General features: G+C 40.5%; 1 protein-coding gene across 1 annotated transcript in view; it reads right to left on the bottom strand.

The window, feature by feature from the left end:
* The window catches only part of arhgef1a (Rho guanine nucleotide exchange factor (GEF) 1a), an 83,137-nt gene that overhangs the window by 19,271 nt on the left and 37,752 nt on the right, over positions 1-26,114 (bottom strand). Inside the window, exons 6-12 of the mRNA XM_061093077.1 lie at positions 22,446-22,555; positions 12,140-12,283; positions 9,426-9,676; positions 8,907-9,032; positions 7,904-8,021; positions 6,939-7,015; positions 477-648 (exon numbers count right to left, since the gene is read on the bottom strand). Coding sequence (XP_060949060.1) covers positions 477-648; positions 6,939-7,015; positions 7,904-8,021; positions 8,907-9,032; positions 9,426-9,676; positions 12,140-12,283; positions 22,446-22,555 — 998 coding nt within the window. The remainder of the gene's footprint in view (positions 1-476; positions 649-6,938; positions 7,016-7,903; positions 8,022-8,906; positions 9,033-9,425; positions 9,677-12,139; positions 12,284-22,445; positions 22,556-26,114) is intronic.

Raw genomic sequence — 26,114 nt, 5'->3', positions numbered from 1 at the left:
AAAAAATCAAAGTTACCTGTCTCAAGGAAATATAGTGTAATATGATTTCACACTATCAATACTTCACAGGAGACGAGGTATGTAATGTATGGCGGGATAATGTTATTTAATTTTACCCGTCAAATGATTAATTTGTGCAGAATGACCCGCTCCATGTAACCACCACTCACTCGCTCAGAGCGACACATGCAGTGAGATCAGACCTCGTTCACGTTAAGCAGCCGGTCAGTGACTTTGTAGAAGAACAGTAAAATACAGAGTTTCTCTGGTCACAGCTGTTCAGTGATCAGCGCCGCTGAGTCGTGATAAATTTGTTCCCCTGTTAAAAGGATTTGTTTGGTAGGCTTTCCTTACTCTTGTTGAGGATTAAGGACAGAGGATGTCATACCTCGTTAAGCACTATGAGACTGCAGGATTTTGCTTTGTGCAGGAATTAACACTGTAAGTTGTCCTACTGTTCACACAAACAGATGTACCTTTGAGCCGGGATCCTGGAGTTTTCCAGAAAAGTGTGCCTTCAAGTACTAGTTTCCGGCGAAACAATTCTCCAGGCTTGAAAACTCCGCCAAGTCTGACTCGGGCCTCAGCCCTTGGGTCCAGCTTGGCCTGGATCTCTTGGAGCCGTTGCATTTTCTCCATCTCCCCCATCTGACAACAAGGATAAAAGTCTTCGTCAATTTTGAGTGCAAAAGAGAGAATTAATAAACATGAATGAACCAAGCTAATGTTATATAGAGTTTAGGTAGATAGAAGAAGGCTTTATAAACAACAGGTTAAACATAAAACTGAATGCAAATGTATCAGGGTGGAGGTGAATCTGACACCTCTGATAGATTTAATTTAATACTGCTTCTTTTTTTATTACTGTACGGGTGCTGTTGGCCTTTGACAAGGCCAGTTTAAGACAAACAGGAAACATGGAAAGATAACGGATCCTGTTCTGAATTACAGTAAAGCAGAGAGTGTTAGTGTGGTTACATGGTAGGTGGTCCCAGATAATACATTTACCCAGAAACCCTGAAATTCAGGACATATATCTCTTAGAATGACACTTAAAATAATGTCTTTCAAAGCTATCAACCAATAGCGGCTGGTCAAAAGAGGGCACTTGGGCGCCGCCCTTATTTTATTTATTTATTGAAAGTATTTATGTGTTTAAGATTAACAATAACGTGTTTTGTAACAAATATAAATAAATATGTTCATTGGAAATGTGTGGGAAACGAGTGCTCAGGGCACAGTTAATGGTTCAGGGGCGCTTGAAACGTTGCCCATAAAGAAGAGATGAGTAGCCAATAAGGGACTGTTGCTGGGGAAGATACACGTTTAGCAAAGTAAATTTGGCCAATCAACATCGTCGAAAAAAAATGCCCGAAGGGCGATTCTGATAGCCTGTGTTTCACTCACCTTCTGCCAGATTGTCATTGTCTCCTCTGTGTGTACATGCTCTCCAGCGTTTAGTTCTGTGTGTCTGCTTGCCTGGTTTTGGACTCTGCCTGGATTACGGACTTTTGATTTTCTGCCTTTCCCTGAATGGACTTGTTTGCTTCTCTGACTGCCTACCCATTTATGACCTCTGGATTGTTAAAGTAAAGTTTTATTTTGTACTTTATTTTTTGTCACCCGTGCTTCCTTTTGCAACTGAGTCTCAGCTTAGTACAGAACTGTCACAATGAGTCTACGAGGGCACACATGAAAAATACAATGAAGCTATCCATGCTAGGCACAACTAACATAGCTGCGCAGCTGGATGAAGGCCAAAGGATTGGGGTGAGAAAACACAATGAACCAGTCGATAAGTTGACTGCGGCACATTCGAACTGGCATTCTTGGCCATAGAAAGATTGATTCCTCTTTGGGTTTGGTAGATTATGCGGCTTCGTTGAACACTGTGTTGGAGGAGCATCTCAAGAGTACTTTCGTATTTAACGGCACATCAGAGACAGTGCTAAACAAACTGTTGGACTGCATGTTGTCAGTTCTTAAAGATTGCATTCTGGATTAAGTACACAATGCCGATTATCTCGCTATTCAGACAGATGAGACGACTGTTGTACCCACCCACTGCCAATTGGTGCTTATGCTGCAGTACATCGACAGTCATAACAACGTCCGTGAGTGTTTTTTCGAGCTCATACCGTTCCACCAAGCAAACGCTGACTCAATTGCCACAGCACTGTTTGAGAGGCTGAGCACTATGCTCCCTGAGGGACAAGAGAGGAGGCTGATCACCTAAGCCTATGACAAGGCTGCTGTGATGGTGGGGGCAACAGGTGGAGTAATGCATTTTTACAGAAATGGACAAGCAGGCAACAACACATACACATGTTCCCATGACCAAATTTTTGTTGATAGTTTATCTCATTAGATATCCAGCAACATATGGCACCTCCTTTTATTTAGTATTAATAGTGTTTGTTAATAGTACTGTATGTGTCAGGAATGTGTACTTAGTAAACACTAGTAACCAGACTCAGTTTGTAGTCTATACAAGATGAATACTCTACTAATTAGTAGATGAATACTCTACTAACTATCCGAGAACAAGTGCAACAACTAATAATAAAATACCTTATTTATCAATCGGCTGATTATTATTATTATATTATTGTCCATATTATTTTGATTTAGTTTTCTGAGTTTTGTTTTTTAAGTTAGTTTGTGCAGAATGCAGTCTACTGTTAGCAATCTGCTTTTGTGTAAAAATGACTGACATGTTTATTATTGTTATAAAACAATTACCTACTATTTCACAAAGAACTGGTATCCTGCAATTTTTGTTAAATCGTTATATTATTGTGCATATCATTTTGATTTAGTTTTCCAAGTTTAGTTTTTTAAGTTAGTTTGTGCAGAATGCAGTATACTGTTAGCATCTGCTTTAGTGTAAAAATGACTGACATGTTTATTATTGTAATAAAATAATTACCTACTATTTCACAAAGAACTGGTATCCTGCAATTTTTGTTAAATCGTAGTGGGATGGTTACTGAAAACTGAGTATTGCACAGCAAAGCCCCACCAAGAATATTTTTCACCAGCCACCACTGCCCTAAACCTAACAGGGAAGCCACTGTTTTGAAATAATTGGTTAAATTTTGCATGCCTCGCACTTTGATAAACTCATACCAGTGCATTTATCTGATTGACTTAAAATGTTACAAGTATTGCTGTCAAACGATTAAAATATTTAATCCCGATTAATCGCAAATTTGTATCTATTGTAAATATCCCTTCTTTTATTTTTTCCATAATTTTTTTTTCCGTTTTAATTCTCTTATCAACATGGAAAAGTGGATTGGCTTGCTTTATGCAAATGTTTTATTTTATTGAAAAACAACATTGCCAAACAGGGCGGTACAAAATAAAATTATAGAGTGCACATTTTAGGTAAATAAGGACTCAGCCTATAGTGCAGTTAAACCATGGCTTAATATTTTCTTTTTTTTCAAGTTTGCTGTGAACATAGCAGTCAGACCTCTTACTTCAGAAACAATCAACAGTAACAGTTAGGTTACCAATAAAAGGTAAGCCTACTTCTTCTTTGCTTTCAGCCAGCTACTCAAGCAGACAAGCAACAAAATAACAAACAAACAAAATACATAGGCAAGTGTCGGCCTACTTTGAAATAAATAAAACACAGAACTTTGTAGGGGTATTTGAGTCCTCCCCATATTTGTGGAAAATGTATGAATAAAGAAGAACCCTATTTTGAAATAAATGAAAACATATAGCTGCAGCCTAATAGTGTAACGGACTGGGTTTATGTTGATGTTCGGTTTTGACGTATGTTCAGTAAAACACTATGTTGAAGGAGCGTTCTTATATCCTGAGGGTCAGTGAAGGGGTCGGGGTGGGTCATTTGACTGTTTGGACCAAAAGGATGGGGTTGTTTGGGGATGTCAGGCCCTAATTGGCTGGATTTGTTGGGGATCGGGGGTCAATGAGGAAGTGAAGTGTTGTTGATGTGGGCGAGTGACGGAGTAAGAGCGAGAAGTGCACATGTTCGTGTAGAGGATAATAAGTTACTAAACCACAAAGAAATTCTGTGTCCTGTGTAAGCGGGGTAGCTACAATAGCTTAAAAATATATATTTTAGTTGGCGAAATATTAAAACAAAAAGAGAGAGCAAGTCAGTTGGCAGCTCTGCGTTAATCTCGCGAGAAAAAAATTGACGGCGTTAAAATGGGTTTGCGTTAACGCCGTTAATAACGCGTTTAACTGACAGCACTAGTTACAAGTCTAATTTAAAGACTTTCACAATATTAAACTGCAAATGTCTCTAGTTTTTATATCAAAGGGCATGTGTGTAGCATGTCTTGCCCTGCCAACATGTAAAAGCCAACAGTGAATCATAGTCATAGCACCATCTACTAGCAAGACGAATTCATCAGCTGCACACTTCTTACAGGTTACTCAGATCTTTCTCAAATTTTGTCAGATACCTTTCCTCAGTGATGGAATATTATGAAGTGTTGATCAAATGGGGTATGGGCATGTCTAATTTCCGTACTCGTGCCATGATCCCTTTCCTTTCTCTCTTTGTTCACCTTGGTTCCTCTTTGCTGTTTACCCTCCCCTATCATGTGAGTCACCTGCTTGGCCCACACCTGTGACTCATTCTCCTTGTCATCCTCAGCTGCATTTAGACCTGGCTCTCCACTAACCACTCAGCTCGTTCTGTCACTACTATGTGTATCAACTCTACTTCGTTTGTTATTGGTGCCCGACAGCTAGCTTTAACTAATTGCCTGTCTCTGTGTTCCAAGATCTCATGTCAGAGCGACCTTGACCTTTGACCACCCAATTCTAATAAGTTAATCCTTCACTCCAGCTGATTTTTTTATGCTCAAAGTAATAATGTTTCCATGGTCATGTGACCACGATCTTTGACCTTCAGAGCATCAAAATAGACATTTTGTGAGGTGAACGTTTGTACAAAATTTAAAGGAATTCCCTCGTGGGATTTCTGAGCTGTTGTGTTCACAAGATTATTTACATTGTTTTGTAAGGTCACAGTGACCTTTGACTTAGTCATACTGAATGTTTACGCCAAATTTGACAGAATTTGCCTTCGGGTGCTCTTGAGAAAAGATGTTCATAATGTGAAGGATGGAAGGACAACTCAAAAACATAATCCCAACAGCCACTAGCTGTGAGGCATAAAATACCCCAAAAAGTCACCTTACGTTCTTTTATTGATGTACTCAATTTTGGCTGTGGCCTCATCAACACATTTAAGTTGTAAAATGCATCACTTTTGCCACATTAACACCTGGTGTCCGCACTACTGTTGAGCCCTTAAAATGTAATGGAGAACTAACAAAATATAAACCAAATCCTAACTAGACCTACCAGCAGGTATTAAAAGAGGCACTCGCTTGGGACTCGGCAGAGAGCGTGTCCCTGCTTACTAATTATGTCACATGATTCAGCTAGGATGTCTGTGAAAATTTCAGGTATATCCGCCGTTGATTAAGCCAGAAGACTACTTCCTGTTTCCAGCAGGTGGCGCTGTTTAGCCATTTTGCTTCACCGGCCAAATATTGTCCTTGGGGTGTATTTATGTAGTGACTCTCACCATACATGTCAAGTTTTAGGCAGATTGATGTGCAGTGTCGTTACAACCACTTTGTGTGTGTGTGTTAGCGTTCCATTCAATGTCACAAGGATATCCTGACCAACTTTGAGGTGCATCAAATGAAAAGCCTAGAGCAGCATGTTTCTGTTACAGCTAGGAGGCGCTATGACTTTCATGGAATACAATCAAATGTATCTGTATCTGTTCAGGGATGGACCTTTGTTGTACAAGTGAAGTTTTAGGCAGATTGAACAATATGCATGGTAATTATAAGGACTCCCTGACGAAAACTCCCTGGAAAAAAAATCTTAAATTCCATAATAATATAATACCAAATTTGAAGTTGAAGAAATTAAATCTGTCAAAGTAGGATTTTGTAGCATGTGTGAAAACGCCCCAAATCACACCAAATTTGCATGTCCAATTTGAAATGGGCGGCTTCCTGTTGGGTGGGGTGAAAAGTGGCAGAAGGATTTGATACATGTTTGCCAAATTTAATTTCTCTAGATGAGAGTTACTGACTAGGGAGACGCTCTGGAAAAATTTGTAGGGGGAACTATCGAGCCATTTATAGACCCACTTTTCCCATAAATTCCAATAGGGTCCCCGCCATAGCCTACACCTAGACATGTACCCTACGCAGAGCTCGATGCCGAACCCTGACATGCACCTCCCCAAAATGTATCTTGTAGTGGACACATCTGATGGGGAGAATTCACCAAAGCCTGTTTGATGAGGTTTGCACAGATATGTGGTTTGTACTGTTACGCGTTCCTTACCATGGTAATAAAGGCACAGGGAGGGGTTAAAAGAAGATGTTTGATGACACCAGGATGTTCTGTTGCTGGCAAAAGTCGTGAATATACACACTGAGGGATGCAGAAAATGTGAAAGCTCCCAACTAATTCTTCCCATGACTCCTACATCGCAGACCGCAAGAGCTGTGATTGGTCCACTTGGTAGCATCGCAATTCCGGCAGATTCACCCCCATTTTTTAATTGAGTTGAAGGAATGAACATAGCCGAAGTCTTTCTTTTCTTTGTTGTTTAAAATTGTTCCTCAACATCTATCAGCTCTAACTCCAACATGCTCCACTAAATAACACTCGACATTGTTCTGTAGTAAACAGAGACGCCAGAGAATTTGTAAATAAGCTGGCCAGTTACTCATCAACAGCATAGAAACTCTATCTCCACTAGGGTCCCGGTGGGGTAATTGCCGTGAGACTTACACACACCTACGCTCAACTATGAATGCTCAGCCCATGCGTAGATGCAGAAGGATGAATTGGATTTTATACAAATGTAAGGGTAGGAGTGGGTTGCACATTCCAATACTGAGAGAGAACTTTGGTACCTGCTGATTTATTGAACAGAGAAGTTCTCTGACCATTGAAAGAGCCTGTGCCAGAGAAGAGACTTCTTCCTCATCCTCTGGAAAGAGAAACAAACAAAGTGGATTATTTTAAAACACAATAAAGCAAAAGAGACACTCTTATTTAGCCATTGACAATTAACAATCATTTTGTGATTACTGCTTATTGACAGCTGAAAGATTATGCTCTTTGAATTTACCGTTGCTTTTAGTCTGGCTTCACTTTGTGTCTTTTATATAAGATGACATGTGGCGGCCACAGCAGCAGCTGCCCACCCGTCTCCCCTGGTAAAAGGCCCGGAGCCTAGCAAAGATCCTTTCTTTTTATGTTTTCTTTATCATGTGCTTAACACTAAAATGTCTTTGTAGATATATATTTTTCGATAGGGTATTTATGTTTGAACATCAAGTATGTTAGCTAATTAATGTTAGTAGTTAGTACATTCCTTCTTTGTGTTTGTCTAGGACTAGTCCATGTGTTTTGAAGCTCCCAGTGTCATTTGTGAGCAGGTCAGTTTGGTTGTTTGTTTGAGTTAAACTTGTGTTCTTTATTGCTTAGTCGTCCTCTTTTTGAGTTAGTGCCCTTAATTTTGTAGCTCTTTTCTAGTTTCTTATGTTACACAGAATTTATAAACTTTTTTAACTTGCTAGTAACTTTATAACAATTCCAATATTAAAGGAGAAAATGTCTTATTTTACACCTTGTCCTTGTGCCTCTTTTTAATGGTCCCTGAAAAGACACTAAACTGAGTTCTAAGTGTTTACAGTTCCACTCTGACGTTACTTATTGGCTTTGGCAACTAATGGCTACATTGATGCTTGATTTTAAAACTGTAAGAACTACCTAGACAATCAAACTTTCCTTTACATTATTTGATTTTGCATTGACATTGTATTGATTTATAAAAAGAAAACTGGTAATTAAGCGATTGTGAGGGTTGATTCACCAGTGGTGTTGTCCAGAATGCGCTGAATAAGGACAGGGTACTTGGAGATCCGCTGAGTCACCAACAAGATGCACTCCTGAACCCCATGGCAACGCAGCAGTGGCCCGCGACTCACCCGCTGACCAGAGACAGAGAGAGACAGACATTTGTCATTTATTTTTCATTGTATCTGAAAGGGCCAATGAGGTTAATAAAAATGCTGCTGTTGCAACATAAAGTTAAATAGACAGATCAAAATAGGAGAATCAGAAGCAACACATTAATAAATATATTTGCAACTTTCATACTATTTTCTGTGAGTTCATCAGCCTTTAGCTTTTCCTGTCATTTTGGATCCTGGCTTCCTTTGCTTCAGTATCCCTCAGCTTTAGTGCAAGATGGTTAATGAAGGTACAGAGACAACTTTGAGACATCAAAAGAAATAGGAACTATAAGCTAGCATGTTTCAGTGCCAAAATTCCAAATTGCAAGAATTTAAATATTATTGCAGCAGGACTGCTTGACATATAGTATTGAAGTTATCCTTCAAAATGTTTACCCTCATCATTGCTGCTAAAGCCTTTATCTTGATGATGTTTTCCTACACTTGACATCTATTGCACTTCTGTCTGTCCTGGGAGAGGGATCCCTCACATGTGGCTCTCTCTGAGGTTTCTACGTATTTTTACCCTGTTAAAAGGGTTTTTAGTAGTTTTTCCGTACTCTTGTTGAGGGTTAAGGACAGAGGATGTCTCACAATGTTAAAGCCCTATGAGACAAATTGTGATTTGTGAATATGGGCTATACAAATAAAATTTGATTGAATTGAATTGATGATTGAAATATAATTTGAATTGGAAGTTTGATACTTGGCTATCAAATTGATATTGAAAAGCCAATATGAAATTGTGGCTAGGACAAAATTGGTTAACTTTACACAACTTATTTATATAATAATCACATAACTCAGAATAAAGTGGTAAAATAACAGCTCAATACAGTTCACATCCTGTGTTTAACCTACCCGTATAAAGCACTGGAACCTCTTGTCTCTGGCCAGCAGTTCCTTGTACAATTTTACAGCCTTTAAGTGGCGGCTACAGAACTCTGCATATGTCTTCTGCATGTCGTCTGCACACTGGCCTGAGAACTGGCAGAAACATACTTCAAGTTATTATGTCTCTGTATAAAGGTAACAGAGACAAATGCTATTGTGCTATGTGAAATGTCATTGTTTGTTTATGTTATAAATGTTAATGTTTTATAAAATGTATTACATGATGTAGTTTGTTTTGTTGGCTCTGTTCTAAGACCATTAGCTAGCTGAGAACACAGCAAGCATCAATGACACACACATACATCAGTGATTCTTGAGAAATGGGACACAACAGGCCAGCAGTTAAAACTGCTATTGGGTTTATAAATGAAAATATTTTCAAATGTAGATGTAAGGAGGGATTATAAAATGTCAGCAAGTTTTGTGAAATGCTGTGATTATCGTTATTTATCCGTTTGTATGTATGTGGTAATGCTTGGCAGTTACCTGCTGTAGTAGAATGTCTCCCAGCTGGCGAATGGTGAAATTGTAGCTGGATCCAGACTCCAGGCTATTGTTACGCCGAAGGAGCAGTTGTGCCAGGAACTGAGAGTGCATCCTGATCAGTGGCTCTAAACAGGGGAAAATAGCATGCACAGTGCAAGGCTCTAGCTGAAGCTCCTCCAGCATGCCCTGCTGAAACACCCTCTCCATGATATGCAGCGTTCGCATGTGGTGTAGCTCTGTCTGAATAAACTCTGTGAAGAACACACATGCACACAGATATGAAGGTCATGTAAGAACATGCAGAAGTCATAGAGAACATGCAAGAGGTACTGCATGTTTTTCATCATGTGTAGCTTCACTAAATAGTGGCTATGTACAGTGGATATAAAAAGTCTACACACCCCTGTTAAAATGCAAGGTTTTTGTGATGTAAAAAAATGAGACAAAGATAAATCTTGTCCAAACTTTTTCCACCTTTAATGTGACCTTTAACGCTAACAATTCAGTTGAAAAACAAACTGAAATCTTTTAGGCGGAAAATACAAAATAAAAAACTTACAATAACCTGGTTGCATAAGTGTGCACACCCTTAACCTAATAGCCTACTTTGTTGAAGCACCTTTTGATTTTATTACAGCACTCGGTCTTTTGGGGAGGAGTCTATTAGCATGGTTCATCTCTTCTTTGCAAAAGGGCTCCAAATCTGTCAGATTGCGAGGGCATCTCCTGTGCAAAGCCCTCTTCAGATCACCCCACAGATGTTCAATTGTAATCAGGTCTGGGGTCTGGCTGGGTCCTTCCAAAACATTAATCTTCTTCTGGGGAAGCCATGCTTTTGTTGATTTGGATGTATGCTTTGGGTCATTGTAATGCTGATAGGTGAAATTCCTCTTCATTTTCAGCTTTCTAACGGAAGCCTGAAGGTTTTGTGCCAAACTTACTGGTATTTTTTAACTGTACACAATTCCCTCCACCTTGACTAAAGGCTCCATTATGCTACTAAGAATCCGTTACAGACGGATTGGACGGACCCTTTTTCATTTATACTTCTCCGTGTTGAAAACAATTCACTGCCAGAACATTAGATGGCGCAACGGAAGACAAGCTTGGAGAAGCCTACCTCACAAGTAATCAGAAGAAGTCCACGCTGTTTATTTACTTACTCCCCACTTTCCTCACACACAGTGTAGACTACGATGGCAACTAAATAAAATAAAGTGACACCCAGCAGGTCAAAATGCTGATGTAATCGTTTCTAAGCGCAGCGTTTCCTTACTGTTCCGAACTGTGCTGCTAATTCCACAGCTCCGTGTAGCTTGAAGCTTCACGGAGCTAGCTAGCTTTCCTCCCAGCTAGCTTCATCCCCAGCTTCCACACACAGTCGGCAGGGACTCCCAATATTAACTACTTCCCAGTGTTTGCTTCTAACCTGACGGTATTGTAGAAACAGTGTCATGATAGAAGTGGAATTAAAGTCGTTAGCGGACCAATCACAGCCAAGGGCTGTCCGTAGGCTATCGAATGTACTAAACGGACAGTTAGAAAAATCAGAGGTGCACGAAAAGCTCTCCGAGGCGCGGATAGGGCGGTCCTTTCTGTCCGTGTCCGTCAAAAACGGAGAAGCATATATCGGCCTTAAGGCCCCTGTTCCAGCTGAAGTAAAACAGCCCCAAAGCATGATGCTGCCACCACCATGCTTCACTGTGGGTATGGTGTTCTTTGAGTGATGTGCAGTGTTGTTTTTGCGCCAAACATACCTTTTGGAATTATGGCCAAAAAGTTCAACCTTGGTTTCATCAGACCATAAACACATTCTCCCACATTCTTTTTGGAGACTTCATGTATGTTTTTGCAAAATTTAGCCGGGCTTGGATGTTTTTCTAAGGAAGAAAAGGCTTCTGTCTTGCCACCCTACCCCATAGCCCAAACAAACGAAGAATATGGATTGTCACATGTAGTACACAGCCAGTGCTTGCCAGAAATTCCTGCAGCTCTTTTAATGTTGCTGTAGGCCTCTTGGAAGCCTCCCTGACCAGTTTTCTTCTTGTCTTTTCATCAATTTTGGAGGGATGTCCAGTTCTTGGTATTGTCACTGTTGTGCCATATTTTCTCCACTTCACGATGGCTGTCTTCACTGTGTTCCATGGTATATCTAATGCCTTGGAAATTATTTTGTACCTTTCTCCTGACCGATACCTTTCAACAATGAGATCCCTCTGATGCTTGGGAAGCTCTCTGCGGACCATGGCTCTTGCTGTAAGCTGCAACTAAGAGAATGTCAGGAAAATCCTACTAGAACAGCTGAACTTAATTTGGGATTAATCAGAGTCACTGTAAATTATGGCAGGTGTGTACTGACTACTATTTAACATGAGTTTGAATGTGATTGGTTAATTTTGAATTCAGCCACATCCCCAGTTATAAGAGGGTGTGCACACTTATGCAACCACACTATTTTTTGTAATGTAATGTTATGTTATTATTTTTTCGATTGAATTGTTCACGTCAGAGGTCACATTAAAGTTGGAAAAAGTTCAGACTTGATTTATCTTTGTCTCATTTGCTTACATCATAAAAACCTTGCATTTTAACAGGAGTGTGCAGACTTTTTATATCCACTGTATGGTGTTAATCTAGATGTTATATGTTCAGCACTATGTGGAATATCTGTTCTAAAGGTCAATAAACTACAAAAGAATTGAAGATGTTATCACCATAGATGACATCCTGCCTCTTGATGACGTTTTTGCGATGTGTCTGCAAATAGCGACTGTCCACAGCCATGCTCCAAGAATCCGCCTTAAAGTCCTGGCCCTCCATCTCCAGCTCCTCCAGCACTGAATTATAATAGATGTCTCCTAAACAAGAGAAAACCAACAGCATGCAAGATATCTGGTTGTAAAAGTTATCAAGGTCAGCAGGTATTTTGGCTGCACTGCAACATCTGTTGCCATCTGTGACTTATGAAGTTACACTTTTGGACACAATGCTGCATGGCTGTGAGATGAAGTAGGGAGTTGTTTATGCAAAGTGTTGTCAAAATGGTGCCTTAGCCACTACATTATTCTTTTCAAAAAATGGTAGAGCAACAAATCATGCACATGCCACCTCCTTGCCTGCCTCCTTCTCGGCTCAACAAGCTAGCCGTTTAAGCAAGCTGTTCATCGATTCTACCTGATTGTGGATTCCATCCCGAACATGATCCAGCGACCCCAGCCGGCTGCCCCACCGCGTCTGTTTGCAGCCACAAAGGACCAACAAAGCAGCTTCTCCTAAAGCCCCCCCCACCGAAGGTAAGTAACACATCGTCCTTCACCCGTGCTCCTGCACCCACTTCAGCTTTGGCCTCACCACCAACCTTGGAGTAGGGACAGGAGCAGGAGGTGTTGGAGGCGCCACTCGGTTCCTGGGTCCAATGCGCCCATGCAGCGGAGCCCACCTGCCCGTCCTCCGGGAGGACGCCACATGCGGCAGCGCCCACCTGCTTGACAACTGGAGAGCCTCAGCACACGTGCAGGCTGGCTTCCTCAAATTTTTTCATGATGTTTAAATACAGTCTCATGAACTCTAGAGCGAATAGAACAAACACTAAGTAAACTAAATGTTCTGATCAGGTCCTGATAACTAGTGATGAGAGTTTATTATTTAAAGTGAGAGCAGGTCAGCAGGAAAATGGAGAAGGACACAGTGGCTCTCTTTCGCTCACTGTGGCTCTCTATGCTCCTTTGATTAGAAGCTTGGAGTGACCACCTCAGAGGGACACCTGACTTAGATCAATATTGTTTTTATCCCATTTTTTGTTACTTGATTTAACGTAATAATCATTTTGTACATAGTATTGTTTTTTTCTTTCAAATTGTTCTTTATATTGTTTTTTTTGTTATTTTGTTTCAATGTTTTGTTTGTTTTCACCAGCATTAATTTAACACTTGTGACATGTTTTAATAATCTTTTTATTGTTGAACAGGTGCTGTGGGCCTGAGGCGGCAACCTAATCCTTGGTGGTGGCATTTTCTTCACGACCGTTTTATTGGTTTGCAGTGTCATCATAGCTAGTTTATTAATCCTTCCCTTTTTCCTTTGGTTTTTGTCACCGTAGTAAATCCCAGCCCTGTCCTTTTCTCTTGTCCAAGTGTTTTATTTCATATGATAGTTTGTTTCTGGTGATTGTTGTTTGATTTAGATTTTTGTTGAATTATGCATTTATTAAGTTGAATAAAAGTTGTTTCTTTTCTACGAGTAAAGCCGTCTCTTTCCCTGTGATATCAACGAACCTGTGCTGTTTCACACAATAGGTTTTAGTTTCAATTTCCCTGAGGTGAAATTCCCCAGGTGGCATTGTTGCAAAACCTCATTTTCCCTGCTTCCCTCACGCTACACATGGGTTTGTATGTAATATTGAGCATTTCTATATGAGTGTAATGTACATGTCAGTGTTGTACGTATTTGTGTATGTTCAGGCCACGTAGGTGTACATAGCTATTCACAGATGCTGCTCCATCTGTGTTTCTTTTGCAGGGGGGTTTCAAGGACAGTGGCACACTGGCCCCCTCCTTCCCAAGTTGCAACAAGCTCTGTTCGAGATCCATCCCATAGCGTCTCATGCTATGTCTGAAGCCAGCACTGAGCCAGCATTAATACAGAGAGCTCCTCATATGACGACATCATGCCGTTCATGGGAAGCATCATTCACTACTTCAGTATTACAGCGTGTCACGTGCCCAGGCATTACAAAACTCTAGCTGATTCTCTCTCCAGCTTTCCAGCTTCAATTTTTACACATTTCAGGGCATTTCTTCATGACCCCATGGTCTGCGGACACCATACGGTCTGCACAACATATGTATTGTGTACTGTTCTGTTTGTCATGCTGACTTAAATTTATGTTCAGTCGTCGGACCTTAGAATTTCTTTTGGCATTGTATATAATTTGGTTTTCGGATGTTAATTAATGTTCGGACTGATGACCTTTTTCTTAAAGGGGACATATTATGCTCATTCTACCACAAGTTGATATGGTTCCTTGGGGTCTTAATGAAATGTCTGTAACATATGTTGGTCAAAATACCACAAGGATCTTTTAAAACGGGAACCTTTTTACCTGTGCCCTCCTCAGAGTGACTGGTTTTGAGTGCCTGTTCCTTTAAAAGCTAATGAGCCAGCTCCCCTTTCTGTTAGGTCTCTGTACCATTTTATAATTTCTTTTGGCATTTTATATTATTTGGTCTTTGAACATTATTTGTTTGAATGACATTTCTCCAAGTTTGGTCCTTCTGGTAATGGTAAATGGATTTGTATTTATATAGCGCTTTTCTAGTCTTGATGACCACTCAAAGCGCTTTACAGTACAGTTTTACATTCCCCCATTCACACACACATTCATACAGTGCATCTATTGGCAGCACTTTTGTTGTTCTATTAGGTCCAAATCAGGGTTCAGCATCTTGCCCAAGGTCACTTCGGCATGCAGTTGGGAAAGACTGGGGATCGAACTACCAACCTTCAGGTTGGAGGATGACCGCTCTACCCCTCAGCCACAGCCAACCTTTTATTTAGTCCTACATTTTGATCTCACACTAAGCATTCTATTTAAGGTTTGGTCCAATTACCCTAATTTCTGTTTGTTATTAATGACTTTAATTTCTGACTTTTGCCTTGGTTTCCCTGTATTTAGATTTGTGTCATGTTTCAGGGACACCTACATATCACTGCCAAACCAACCCCCCCAAAAAAGGCCTTCAGAACCTGGTTTTAACAGCACCTACATAACATATTCCACATTTCAGTCATATCGTCCAATCACTATTCCTGCAAAACCTTCCAAATGCAGCATCCACTGTGGCCAGACTGAGCATCTCAGATCAAACCATCCAAGTACTTGGCTGCTGGTCATCACAAGCACATCGTTCCTACATCGACAACAACCTCAATGATATCCATCAAGCCCAACCTCAACTGGGACGGAACCCCCACTTCTGAGTCTCCATCAGCCAACAGCATATCCTCACAGACCCGCCTGACAGAGACATTTACCTCCCTACCTCATCCCTACATCCCTTCATCCCTCCCTACTACATCCTCATTCCTACCTACATCCCTTCATCCTCCCCTACTACATCCTCATCTTACCTTAATTTCTTCATCCTTCCTTTCCTCACCCCTCATCCCTTCCAACTCAGTCTAGTGCATATTTCTCTCATGTCTCTCCCTAGGTCCTGGGGGTCCGACATCAGCTTGGGCGGAAATGTGCCCCCACACTGAGTCTCCATCTGCCCAGTCCCCGGCATATCCTCTCAGACCAGCCAGACAGAGACATTCTTTATCCATCTTCATCCTTCCCCTTCACATCCATTGATCCATCCACAAAATCCAATACAGCCTGAATTTTGATTCAAACAATACACTGTCATGGTGTGGTCCATGCTAGTGAATGCATATTTGAAAGCTCAAAACCTGTGGTGACAGTTAGGTGGATCAAGACCGATTACTGAAAAAGGAGCCTCCCAAGGCCTGCCAAAGGCATAGAACACCATTTTCTGCCATGTGGAACAAAGAAAGAAAGAAATACACAATATTCAGCCCTGCAGGAACATTGCTATTGACTCATCAAATGTGGCTGCTCTGACGTTCTCATTTTGACACAATGAAAAGGCAAAAGCCTTCAGGTGCTCGAGGGAGAAAACAGAGAAAGGAAGAGGAGGCAAAGAGGCTAGCGCTAGCACATCCGCTAAACGTGCTCGACTTCAACCGCACACTGTCCATCATGATTAAGACCTGGTCCTTGCATCGCTGATCAACATCCAGACCAGCAGTTAGTGCGCTACCAATCGATGTCACGCCGCACAGAACTCAGGGAACTGCTGTTCCTGCAACCTGACCAGGAGATCCATTCTTTATACCCGCTGTTTCAGTGTCTCCTCAGCATCGCAAGCAACTCCATGCAGTTATTGCAGAGTTGACCAACCCAGGTCTGCATGTCCTCACCGCACATAAGTTAATAAACCTTCTACATCTGAGCTTGGAAAAGCTCTAAAATAGTGCCCAAAACATTGTCTTGTTAATTATTTAATCACTGGTTTGGTCCAATGTTTTCTGGCTGATTTAAATGTTCTGCCAAAGTATACCATGTCTGTAATAATCTCCTATCAGCTTGAAAAGAACAGAAATAGTTGACAAGTTACTGTCTAAGGAGGTGGAGAAGGGCTACATGATGGGGCCATTTGATGATCCTCTCTTTCCCATATATCGCATAAATATGTCTGTAGAGCAACTCGGTGTAATAAAATGAACAAAATTGAAATGATTATAGATTTGTCCCCACGACGATAGTGCTCCATTCATTAATATCCTTATACCTCTTTCGCTTTTCTACTTACGATATGCAACTGTTCATAATGCAACACCTTTTCAATACTATTTCAGAAGCCCCCTGTTGGATATTACTCAATTATAATTGCAACTTGCCATTTGTTCTTCACCTACTTGATGATTTCCTAGTAGTCGATCGTCCTCAGTCCCAGCTAAATAGACCCATTAACGTGGCAAAAGATGTTTTTAAGCTGTTAAGTACTCTCAGAAGAGAAAACTCACAGTTGCTGGTGATCCAATTAAGGCTTTGGTGTTTTGGTCTGTATGTAGAAGCTTTATTTCTTTTTAATGTATTTTGGGGGCTTTTCATCGCCTTTATTTTCAATAGGACAGAGCGTAAGTTGTGAAAGGGGGACTGACAGAGAGTAGGGAGGACATTCTAATCAGTGTTCACACGCAGCATTTATTGAACTTCTATCTGCCCTGTCTTGTTGATGAGACAAATTGTGATTTGTGAATATGGGCTATACAAATACAATTTGATTGATGGATTGAGTGATGACATATTGTACATCAGGGACATTTTGTCCATTTGTACACAAATTTTCTGTAAGATCATATATTTTATTACGCCAATAATTTTGCCAAACCTTTAGCCATGTTCTGGCCCCCACCTGGGTTAATTTATGAATCATTGTGTATCTATACTAAAGGTTTAATAACCATATTTGTATATATGTTTGGATTTTCCTGCAGGTGAAGGGACATCAGCTACACCATACACTGCTATTAATCTACAGCCTGCAGACACCCCATCAACATATCCTGACGTGCATGACACTATCAAGGCAGCATCAAATCCTACTGTTTGGTCAGCCCTGTTGGGGCAGAATCAAGACAATGGGTCGTAAACGAGGCCAACATGCGACTACAAAACCACTCTAGAGTTTTTCACTCTGAAGCCAAACAATCCCAGAATGCCCAGGAGGACCCCCCATGTTTTTCTAGCCGCTCCTTGAGCGTGAACTCTTACATTCTATTGGCTGAGAGCCAACAGAGCCCCATGGCCCCCTCCCCTGAGGTAATAAATACCGAAGCCCGCTGAAAGTGTGATTTTTTCCCTGCACTGATGATTGAACCAGACCTCTCCAGGTCTCTCCAGATGATCCAGTTGCTAAAGGGAGCAACCACACGGACGTTTGTTTTATTCTTTCTAATTTTATCTTAAAGTTTACGCTTTTATTTTGATAACACTCTTTTGTATTTTACTTTTAAAAGCCCACGGCAAAGGAAGTTTCACTCGCAGGCCGAGCTCACAGAGACCTTTCCCCGATCCACAAACAGCTACTCCATAGCTGTGTTATACCTGCAGACGGACGAAGAGAAAGAGCCGAATCTCTCCTTTTTGGCCCAGCGCTGATTCACGTTGTCGCAAACCGAACCAGCGGAGCACCGCTCTGGAGGCCACAAATTTGCGTGTCATTATTTGAGTGTACGATTGTGTAAGACCGCTGCGACCAACCGGCGTTTCCCTGCTGCATTGTTAATGTCAGGTCCCTTTTGCGGAGATTTTTTATCTGTTAAAAGATACATATAAAAGATACATATAACTACAAGAAGGGCCTGAGCCGGCTTTACTTCCTGAGGAGGCTCAGGTCCTTCAATGTCTGCAACAAGATGCTGCAGATGTTCTACAAGTCTGTTGTGGCGAGCACCATCTTCTTTGCTGTGGTTGGCTCTAAGCTGGTCACTCTGGAGGAGGTGGTGGAGGACAGGATGCTGGCAAAACTGCTGGCAATCATGGACAATCCCTCTCACCCCCTCCACAAAACACTGGACAAGCTAAGGAGCAGCTTCAGCCACAGACTCATTCAACCCCCCCGCTGCTCTAAGGAACGATACAGGAAATCGTTCCTCCCAACCGCAATAAGACTGTACAACTCATCTACCTCTGTCAGAGCCACCATCACAGAACTGCACTAAACATACCTGTCTCCTTGCACTGTGTACCTGTACAACACTCCGCTCCATATACACTTACTTCACATCATATGTGATATCTGTTAATCTAAACCATACTGATATTATATATCATTTTATACAATAATATTGTCCTTTGCACACTCTACATGTCTACATATTCTTACCCTCATAGTATATTATATTACCTATTGTATAGTCAAATACTTATATTTATACCTCTACTATATATCATATATTATATCATACTCTCTGTATATTCTTTGTATATATAAGTATATATACACATATTTATACATGTGTACATGTTATAATTATAATTATTATATTATAATATTACTACTATTATTATTATTTTTATATATACTGTTGCTGCCATTATTACTATAAACTGCTATTATATTGCTATAATTACTATCATATATAAATATATATTGTGTTATATTATATACTATATATACTGTACTATTTTTATACTGTCTAACAATAACATTACCATCATATCATCAGTACTATTACCATCATCTTGCCACTGCACCTTATCTACCTATTTATCTTGTGCTTCTGTTTTTTTATTCTTTCTACCTCAATATTTTTTATTTTATTGTACTGTATTGTATTTTATTGTATTCAAATGTACCGGCTGCTATGACAACTTAATTTCCCTTCGGGGATGAATAAAGTACTCTATCTATTAGGGATGAGCGAGTACAGCATTATCTGTATCTGTATCTGTTAACCATATAAATTATCTGTATCCGTATCCGTACTCGGAATGGGCGGGGCCTAACCCGGAAGTTGGTATGATTTAACCCGGAAGTAGGCCGGGTTGTCTTGAAACGGGCGGGGCTTTAACCAGTATGTTATTTTAAGCATGCAATTGATATGGGTTGATCAGAAATTGTTATATATATTGCTGATTAGAAAACTATTACAGGACAGCATCAGCATTGAGCTTCAGATCAATGATTTTGATCACAATAGCAAACGAACTATTTACAGAACAAGTTTTGCAACAATTAATACAACACATGCTGTTGCAATTATGAAGTGATTTTCATACTCAACATAACTTTCTTTTTTAACTTTGAAATTTTTTTATGATTTTTTTATTTTAATTTTTTTTAAATTTATTTCCACACCAGGTGTGTGGTGTGTGTGTGTGAGTGTGTGTATGAGTGAGTAAGAGAGAGACGCAACGCGAGTCGCTTTCTACCAGCACCACGTCTGAATGAACCCACGTTTAACAGAACTCTACTGGTTAATAAGTAAGTACAAACTGAAATAAAAACAAACTTCAATCTGAAGAAACCCTAAACGTTAACGGAAAGGCCCGCGAACCTGAGTGACTGAGAGTTGCTATGGTTGAAAGAGGAGCCACCCATGCATCCTGTTTAGGAAAAACAATTCAAAATGAACTGATTGCATCGTTGAAAAGATTATGGAGCATAGGACAGATGAAATAAAACAATCCAAATACTTTTCAATTACTTTGGATTGCACTCCCAATTTGAGCCATATAGACCAACTGTCAGTTATTATACAAATTGTTGCAATGGCCAACACACCCATAAAAGAAGATTTTCTGGATTTCCTTGAGGTTGAAGAGTCCACTGGAGTAAACCTCTCAGCCCTCATGTCTCTGTCTGGCTGATTCTGAAGAGTCTAGAAGAGCTCAACATCCCTTTTGAAGACTGTAGGGGTCAGTCTTATGGCAATGGTGCTAATTTGAAAGGAAATGGGAAGGGAGTCCAAGCCAGACTTATGCAAATAAATCAGAGAGCTTTGTTTGTGTCATGTAGATCACATACATTAAATCTGGTCGTAGCTGATGCGGCAAAAAGCTCAGTAGATGCCACCAGCGCCGCCGCTCCCATAACGCGAACTACGCGCTGTGCGTAGGGCACCAAGTCCTGAGGGGGCACCAAAAAATAGGCAAGTGAAAAATCATCATAGTTATAATAATTATGTAGCCGAGCGTTTGGTTGTAGAGTCACTACCAACAACCCGCTTAGAACAGGAAATACAAATCGACCCTCTACAATAACGTCATTAAATAAAATAACGACCTATAGCATCATAACTAAGAGCAGGTCTAAGACAAGCCTGTACCAGCTCTAATTATAATCTTTATCAAAAAATAAGGTTTTAAGCCTACTCTTAAACGAACAGATGGTGTCTGCCTCCCGAAATAAAAGTGGGAGGTGATTCAACAGGAGAGGAGCTTGATAGCTGAAAGCTCTGGCTCCTATTCTACTTTTAGAGACTTTAGGGACAACAAGTAAGCCGGAATTCTGAGAGCTCAGTTCTCTGGTGGGTTGTTATAGTACTACTATCAACTGTCTTTGTTTGAGATCTGTGTTATTAGTTTTGAAAAATGTCTAAATGTAAAAATGTGTCAACACATTGTTGAGAAAAGTTCTGCTGTGATGAAGGTGATGATGAAGATGAAGTGGATCCAGATTCATCAATTGTGATCAAGCAAATAAAAAAAAGGTTTTCCATTGTGGTTATGGCTTGATGTTTTGTGAGAATCAAGTAAGTTCTTTAAACAACAGCATCATACACCAGATGTAAGTGCCCTAAGTGCTTTATAGAGAATATCTGAATTAATTATCAGTGATTAACAAGTCAGTTTAGACTATTATTCAAGTACCCTCATCATTTTCACACAATTAACGTTCAGTTAAATGTTTAATCAAAATTAAAATAAATTCTAGAAGAATAAAATAAACATAAACATGTGTCAATGAAAATTACTTATCTTATGAATGTACTCAGTCAATTGTGTGTTTTAATATACCTCATGGTTCTCTGTGACAGTTTCCCATTTCACCGTGAAAATTTCTTTAATCTCTTCAAATCCGCTCAGAATTAACGTGCACTCTTCCTCTGTGAAATACAGTGCACTTCAGTTAACACTGACCGTAGTCAACGGAAAGGCCCGCGAACCTGAGTGACTGAGAGACAGAGAGCTGTTCTGTGAGTGAGTGAGCAGAGCGGTGTGTGAAGGGGAGGTGCGCTGTGACGCTGTGTGAGGATTTTCATTCAGTCCGAGCACAGATATTGACTAGTATTACTCGTGTAATACTCGTGCTCGGCAAAAGTGCTTTATCCGTAGTCATCAATCTACCTGATCCTGATAGGGACAAAAGAGTTTAGGCCACAGTTAAGTGAGAAATAATGATTGTCATCTGATATTTTTTTTGATAAAGGCAATCTTTTTTCGTACCAGACCTTTCATGTACTCGATTTAAAACAGAGGGAGAATTTATCCCCCTAATCAATCAATCATTTAAATTACATTTGTATAAGCCATATTCACAAATCATAATTTGTCTCATAGGGCTTAACAAGGTGCAATATCATCTGCATCATCTGCCTCTGGCTCACAGGATCCCTCACTGTGAGCCACCAGTGAGGGATCCTTCTCCCAATACGGACGTTATATATTCCCTACATTATACCTGAGAGTAATGAAGCTTCTAGTCTTATTCTATTGCTGCATTTCAGAACATGAAGAAAAATAAAACTAAGGGCTGGTTGGCACCAGCCTAGTTCATCCGGTTGAACACTGGTCTCGAGCTTGGGTGCGGCCTAACAACCGCACTCCATTCTGCTTCTAAGAGGTGGTCTTGGACCGCCGTCAAGTGAACTCTGGAGCGGTTAATCATTTATCCCACTTTAGTCCTGTGTGATATTTTAGAATTAATATTTGGAATGTTCTAATACCATCATCATTGAGAGACTCCACTGACATAGCTCTGGTCCTGAAACTGAGGGAGTCTGTGGACTGGGATAGGATCCTGCGTAGCCCCAGGGGAGAGCCATCAATAAAGGTCCTACAAAACACACACACACACACACAGATGAAAAAAATTGGTTAGGAACTATTTAACTTATATAAGTAAGCATCACTCAATATTTCTGGTTGTGTTTTAATAGGATGTTAAAAGGTTTGGAAAAACTCCTTACAGATCTTAATGAAATCTAGTGGAAAGTGTGGGCCACGGATAAAGCTCCTATTTTTTGATGTGTCATGGTTTATGTATTTATGATAGTGCTTGACTCCTGGTGGTATATTCTGATACAGCACATGTGGCAGGTCATTGTCTCTGGGTACTTAAGATTTCCAATATTATTTTGTGTCTGGCCTAAATATGTCACTTGTCCAGTACAAGTATTTTATTGTTGAATAAACCCACGCAGTCTAGAGGCTGACACTCAAATGTCAAACTATCACAGATGAGTGAAACTATTTTCTGATCCTTTTTATGATTGTTGTTGTTTTCTTCAATGCAGTAATACAGATACCCAGATATAGGGTAATCGAATATACTTCCGAAATTGAAAAAGGCACAAAGCCAATTTGCAGGATCAAGATCAGCATCAGGAAGACAGGCATTTTGTACCCATGCCTGTCTTCCTGATAACAGGTTACTAGTAAGAACATAAGTCTTTGCAAAACAACATGAGAACATTAGTAACTTACATTGGAGCATGAAGAGTACATTTTTCTGACAGGTAGCATGAGGAACTGACAGGTATAAACAGTTAAAGAACTGATGAGGGTATGAGTGATAATTAAGAATGCAGAGACAGGAATTGTGACATGTGTTCTTGCTCATATGCATTGTCCTTGTCTACATGGTCTCAGCAACATCACCCCGGAGGATCTCCAAAGAATTTGGTCCAGATTTTGTCGACCCCAAGCAGTTCTGCAGTGCCTGATTAGCCTCCTGAATCCACCACAGGACAATTTTTTGATCAGATCTGCCTGGTAGGGGGGAGGACAGTAGGATTTGCAAACAGGAGGTCCAGTGTTTAATGGTGTGTAGTGGGGCAGTAAACACACTGCTATAAGTTGGGTAGTGTTGGGGGGGAGACTCCTGAGTGCTGACCGTCAGACAAAGAGCAATAAAACTGCGGCCTGTAGGCCAACCTGAAACCAGTTCTACCGGTTTCTGCTTTGAATCCACACATTCCTCAGACAACGTGGAGCCTCTCCTAGTGGGGGAAGCACTTCCTGGGCTCTTTCAGGGACCCCCACTGTGACTCTAAAACGCCCACTGAGGTCGAATCCCCGCCCACTAAGGTCGTAACCCTGACATTCCATTGGCTGAGAGCCAGCTGAACCCCATGACCACTTCCTGAGGAGGCTGGACCTCTCAGGTAGAACAAAACTGCTGAGCTCACAGAAAACTTTGCCATTACCCTGCTGAAAGACTTCGAACAAGACCTCCGGGTCTTTCCAGATGTTCCAGCTGCTAAAGGGGGCTATTCACAGACGTTTGTTTTAACTCATTTAATTTCTTTTCTACCTTCAGTCAGATTTTATTTTGATGGGAACCTTTTGTTATTTTAACTTGAAAAGACCAGCACAGGAAGTTCACCCACGGGACGGGCTCAGACATTTTCCACACAGACTTTTCTGTTTTCAACGATCTACAAACGGCTACAAACAGCCGTTCCCTGCAGAACCGCGAAGTTCATTCCGCTGAGGAGCACTATCTCCACATCCCCACAGAAGAAGAAGACGAAGTTTCATTCCGTTCAAGGCAGCACGAGGAAATCCGCTCCCTTTCTGGTCCAGCAGCGAGCTCCGGGCCCCCACGAGAATCACCAGAGCCCCGCTTGAGAGACCACGTGATCCACTGGACTCCCGGCACATTCGTGAAGACGCGCACGCACACCGCAAGGGTTTTACAGTAAGAGGTTATTTTGTCTGGGCAGAGACTAGTTTTTATACTTAGCGTATTGTCTTTATTTGAGTGTATTTGTTTGTGGGACCTCCGTGTCTCCTATGTTTAGCCGTGACGAGCCGGCACTGTGACCGTCTGATCAACTTTACAGAGACTTTACTGGTCAAACTTCAGCACACAACGCCTCTTGGGTGCTGAGTGGTAAAGTAATTGTAGAACTTGTCTCTGACGGTGTTTTTAAGAGCTTCTTTGATATATCCTTGCATGCTCTCTCTCTCTCTCTTCTCCTAAACCACCTACACACACGTTCCGATCTGCTTTCACATAGTTCACGTTACGTAGATAAATCTATGCTTAGAGAGACTGAATGCATCTGGAAGTCATTTGGCCCCAAGGCCAAAGCAGAGATAAAGAATTCTCTTTGTCTGAAAATTCCTTTGTGTTAATTCACGTGGCGCCCTTTTGGGATCCGGCCACATGGTGTCATTAACATAGGCTCCATTTTGAATAACGCGAGTTAGACCACCATTTTGAGAGTTTATTATTGCCACGCCTCCTTTCTCTCTCTCTCTCTCTCTCTCTCTCTCTCTCTCTCCTCCCCTTTTGGCTCTGAATTCCAAAGCGGCTCCGCCATTTTGTTTGTAGTCACCACCATTTTGAGAGTTTTTCGGCCCTAATAATTCCGTGAATCATTATCGGCCGCCAACTTGGATGTGACCAAACCACGTCACCACGTGACTGCGTCATACGTCATTGCCACTCCCCTCTCGCTCTCTCTCTCTCACACACACACACACACACACACACACACACACACACACACACACACACACGGACACATAGACACAGACAGACAGACATACATAGCCCATAGGTTTCACATGTGTGTTCTGAATTGTGATAAGTGCTGCGGCTGTTGTTATCTTTGAAATATTGGAGTTTGTTAAAATGATGAAACATTAAATAACGTTAACTTTATTTCACACACACACAGAGACACACACACACAGACAGAAATACATAGACCACAGGTTTTACATGTATGTTCTGAATTGTGATAAGTGCTGCTGCTGTTGTTATCTTTGAAATATTCGAGTTTGTTAAAATGATGAATCATTAAATAACATTAACTTTATTTCCCCTTTTTAATAAATGCTTTTGTAATTAAAGTATCTGTAGTCTGTGATTATTTCTGCATATGTGTGTGAATACAGCTGGATTATGATAGCCTGTGCTCGAACTTAATCCCTTCATTGTTTATTATATAATCATTAATATTAACTATTGAGATTATTAATTTAACTTTTATCAGATGAGACTGATATTTATAGATTGACTTGTTGGTCCCTGTAACCAGGGTGGTGCCCCGCTACGATAAGTAATAATTACAGATTGTATCATTTTTAATTGATAATTTTATTGTTTTCATTAATTATTTAACTATTCTTAATGGATAACATTATCATTTCTAATATATTATTTTACTATTCTTAAGTGATAGCCTTATTATTTTCATAATTTTAATTATTTTCAATAAATTATTTAAATTATTTTAATAATCATATTTCCTGATTATTAATAATTAGCAAACGTCAAGTCTACTCAAATTGCACAACAGTTGTAATTAGTCCAGTTTTACAGTAAAATAATAAAATCCTCAGTGACAACCATGAGGAGTATGGGGCTATTGTGTCTGTAA

This window comes from Limanda limanda, chromosome 19, assembly GCF_963576545.1.
Source record: "Limanda limanda chromosome 19, fLimLim1.1, whole genome shotgun sequence".
Taxonomy (NCBI): domain Eukaryota; kingdom Metazoa; phylum Chordata; class Actinopteri; order Pleuronectiformes; family Pleuronectidae; genus Limanda; species Limanda limanda.
This window is presented reverse-complemented; position numbering and strand designations above follow the sequence as displayed.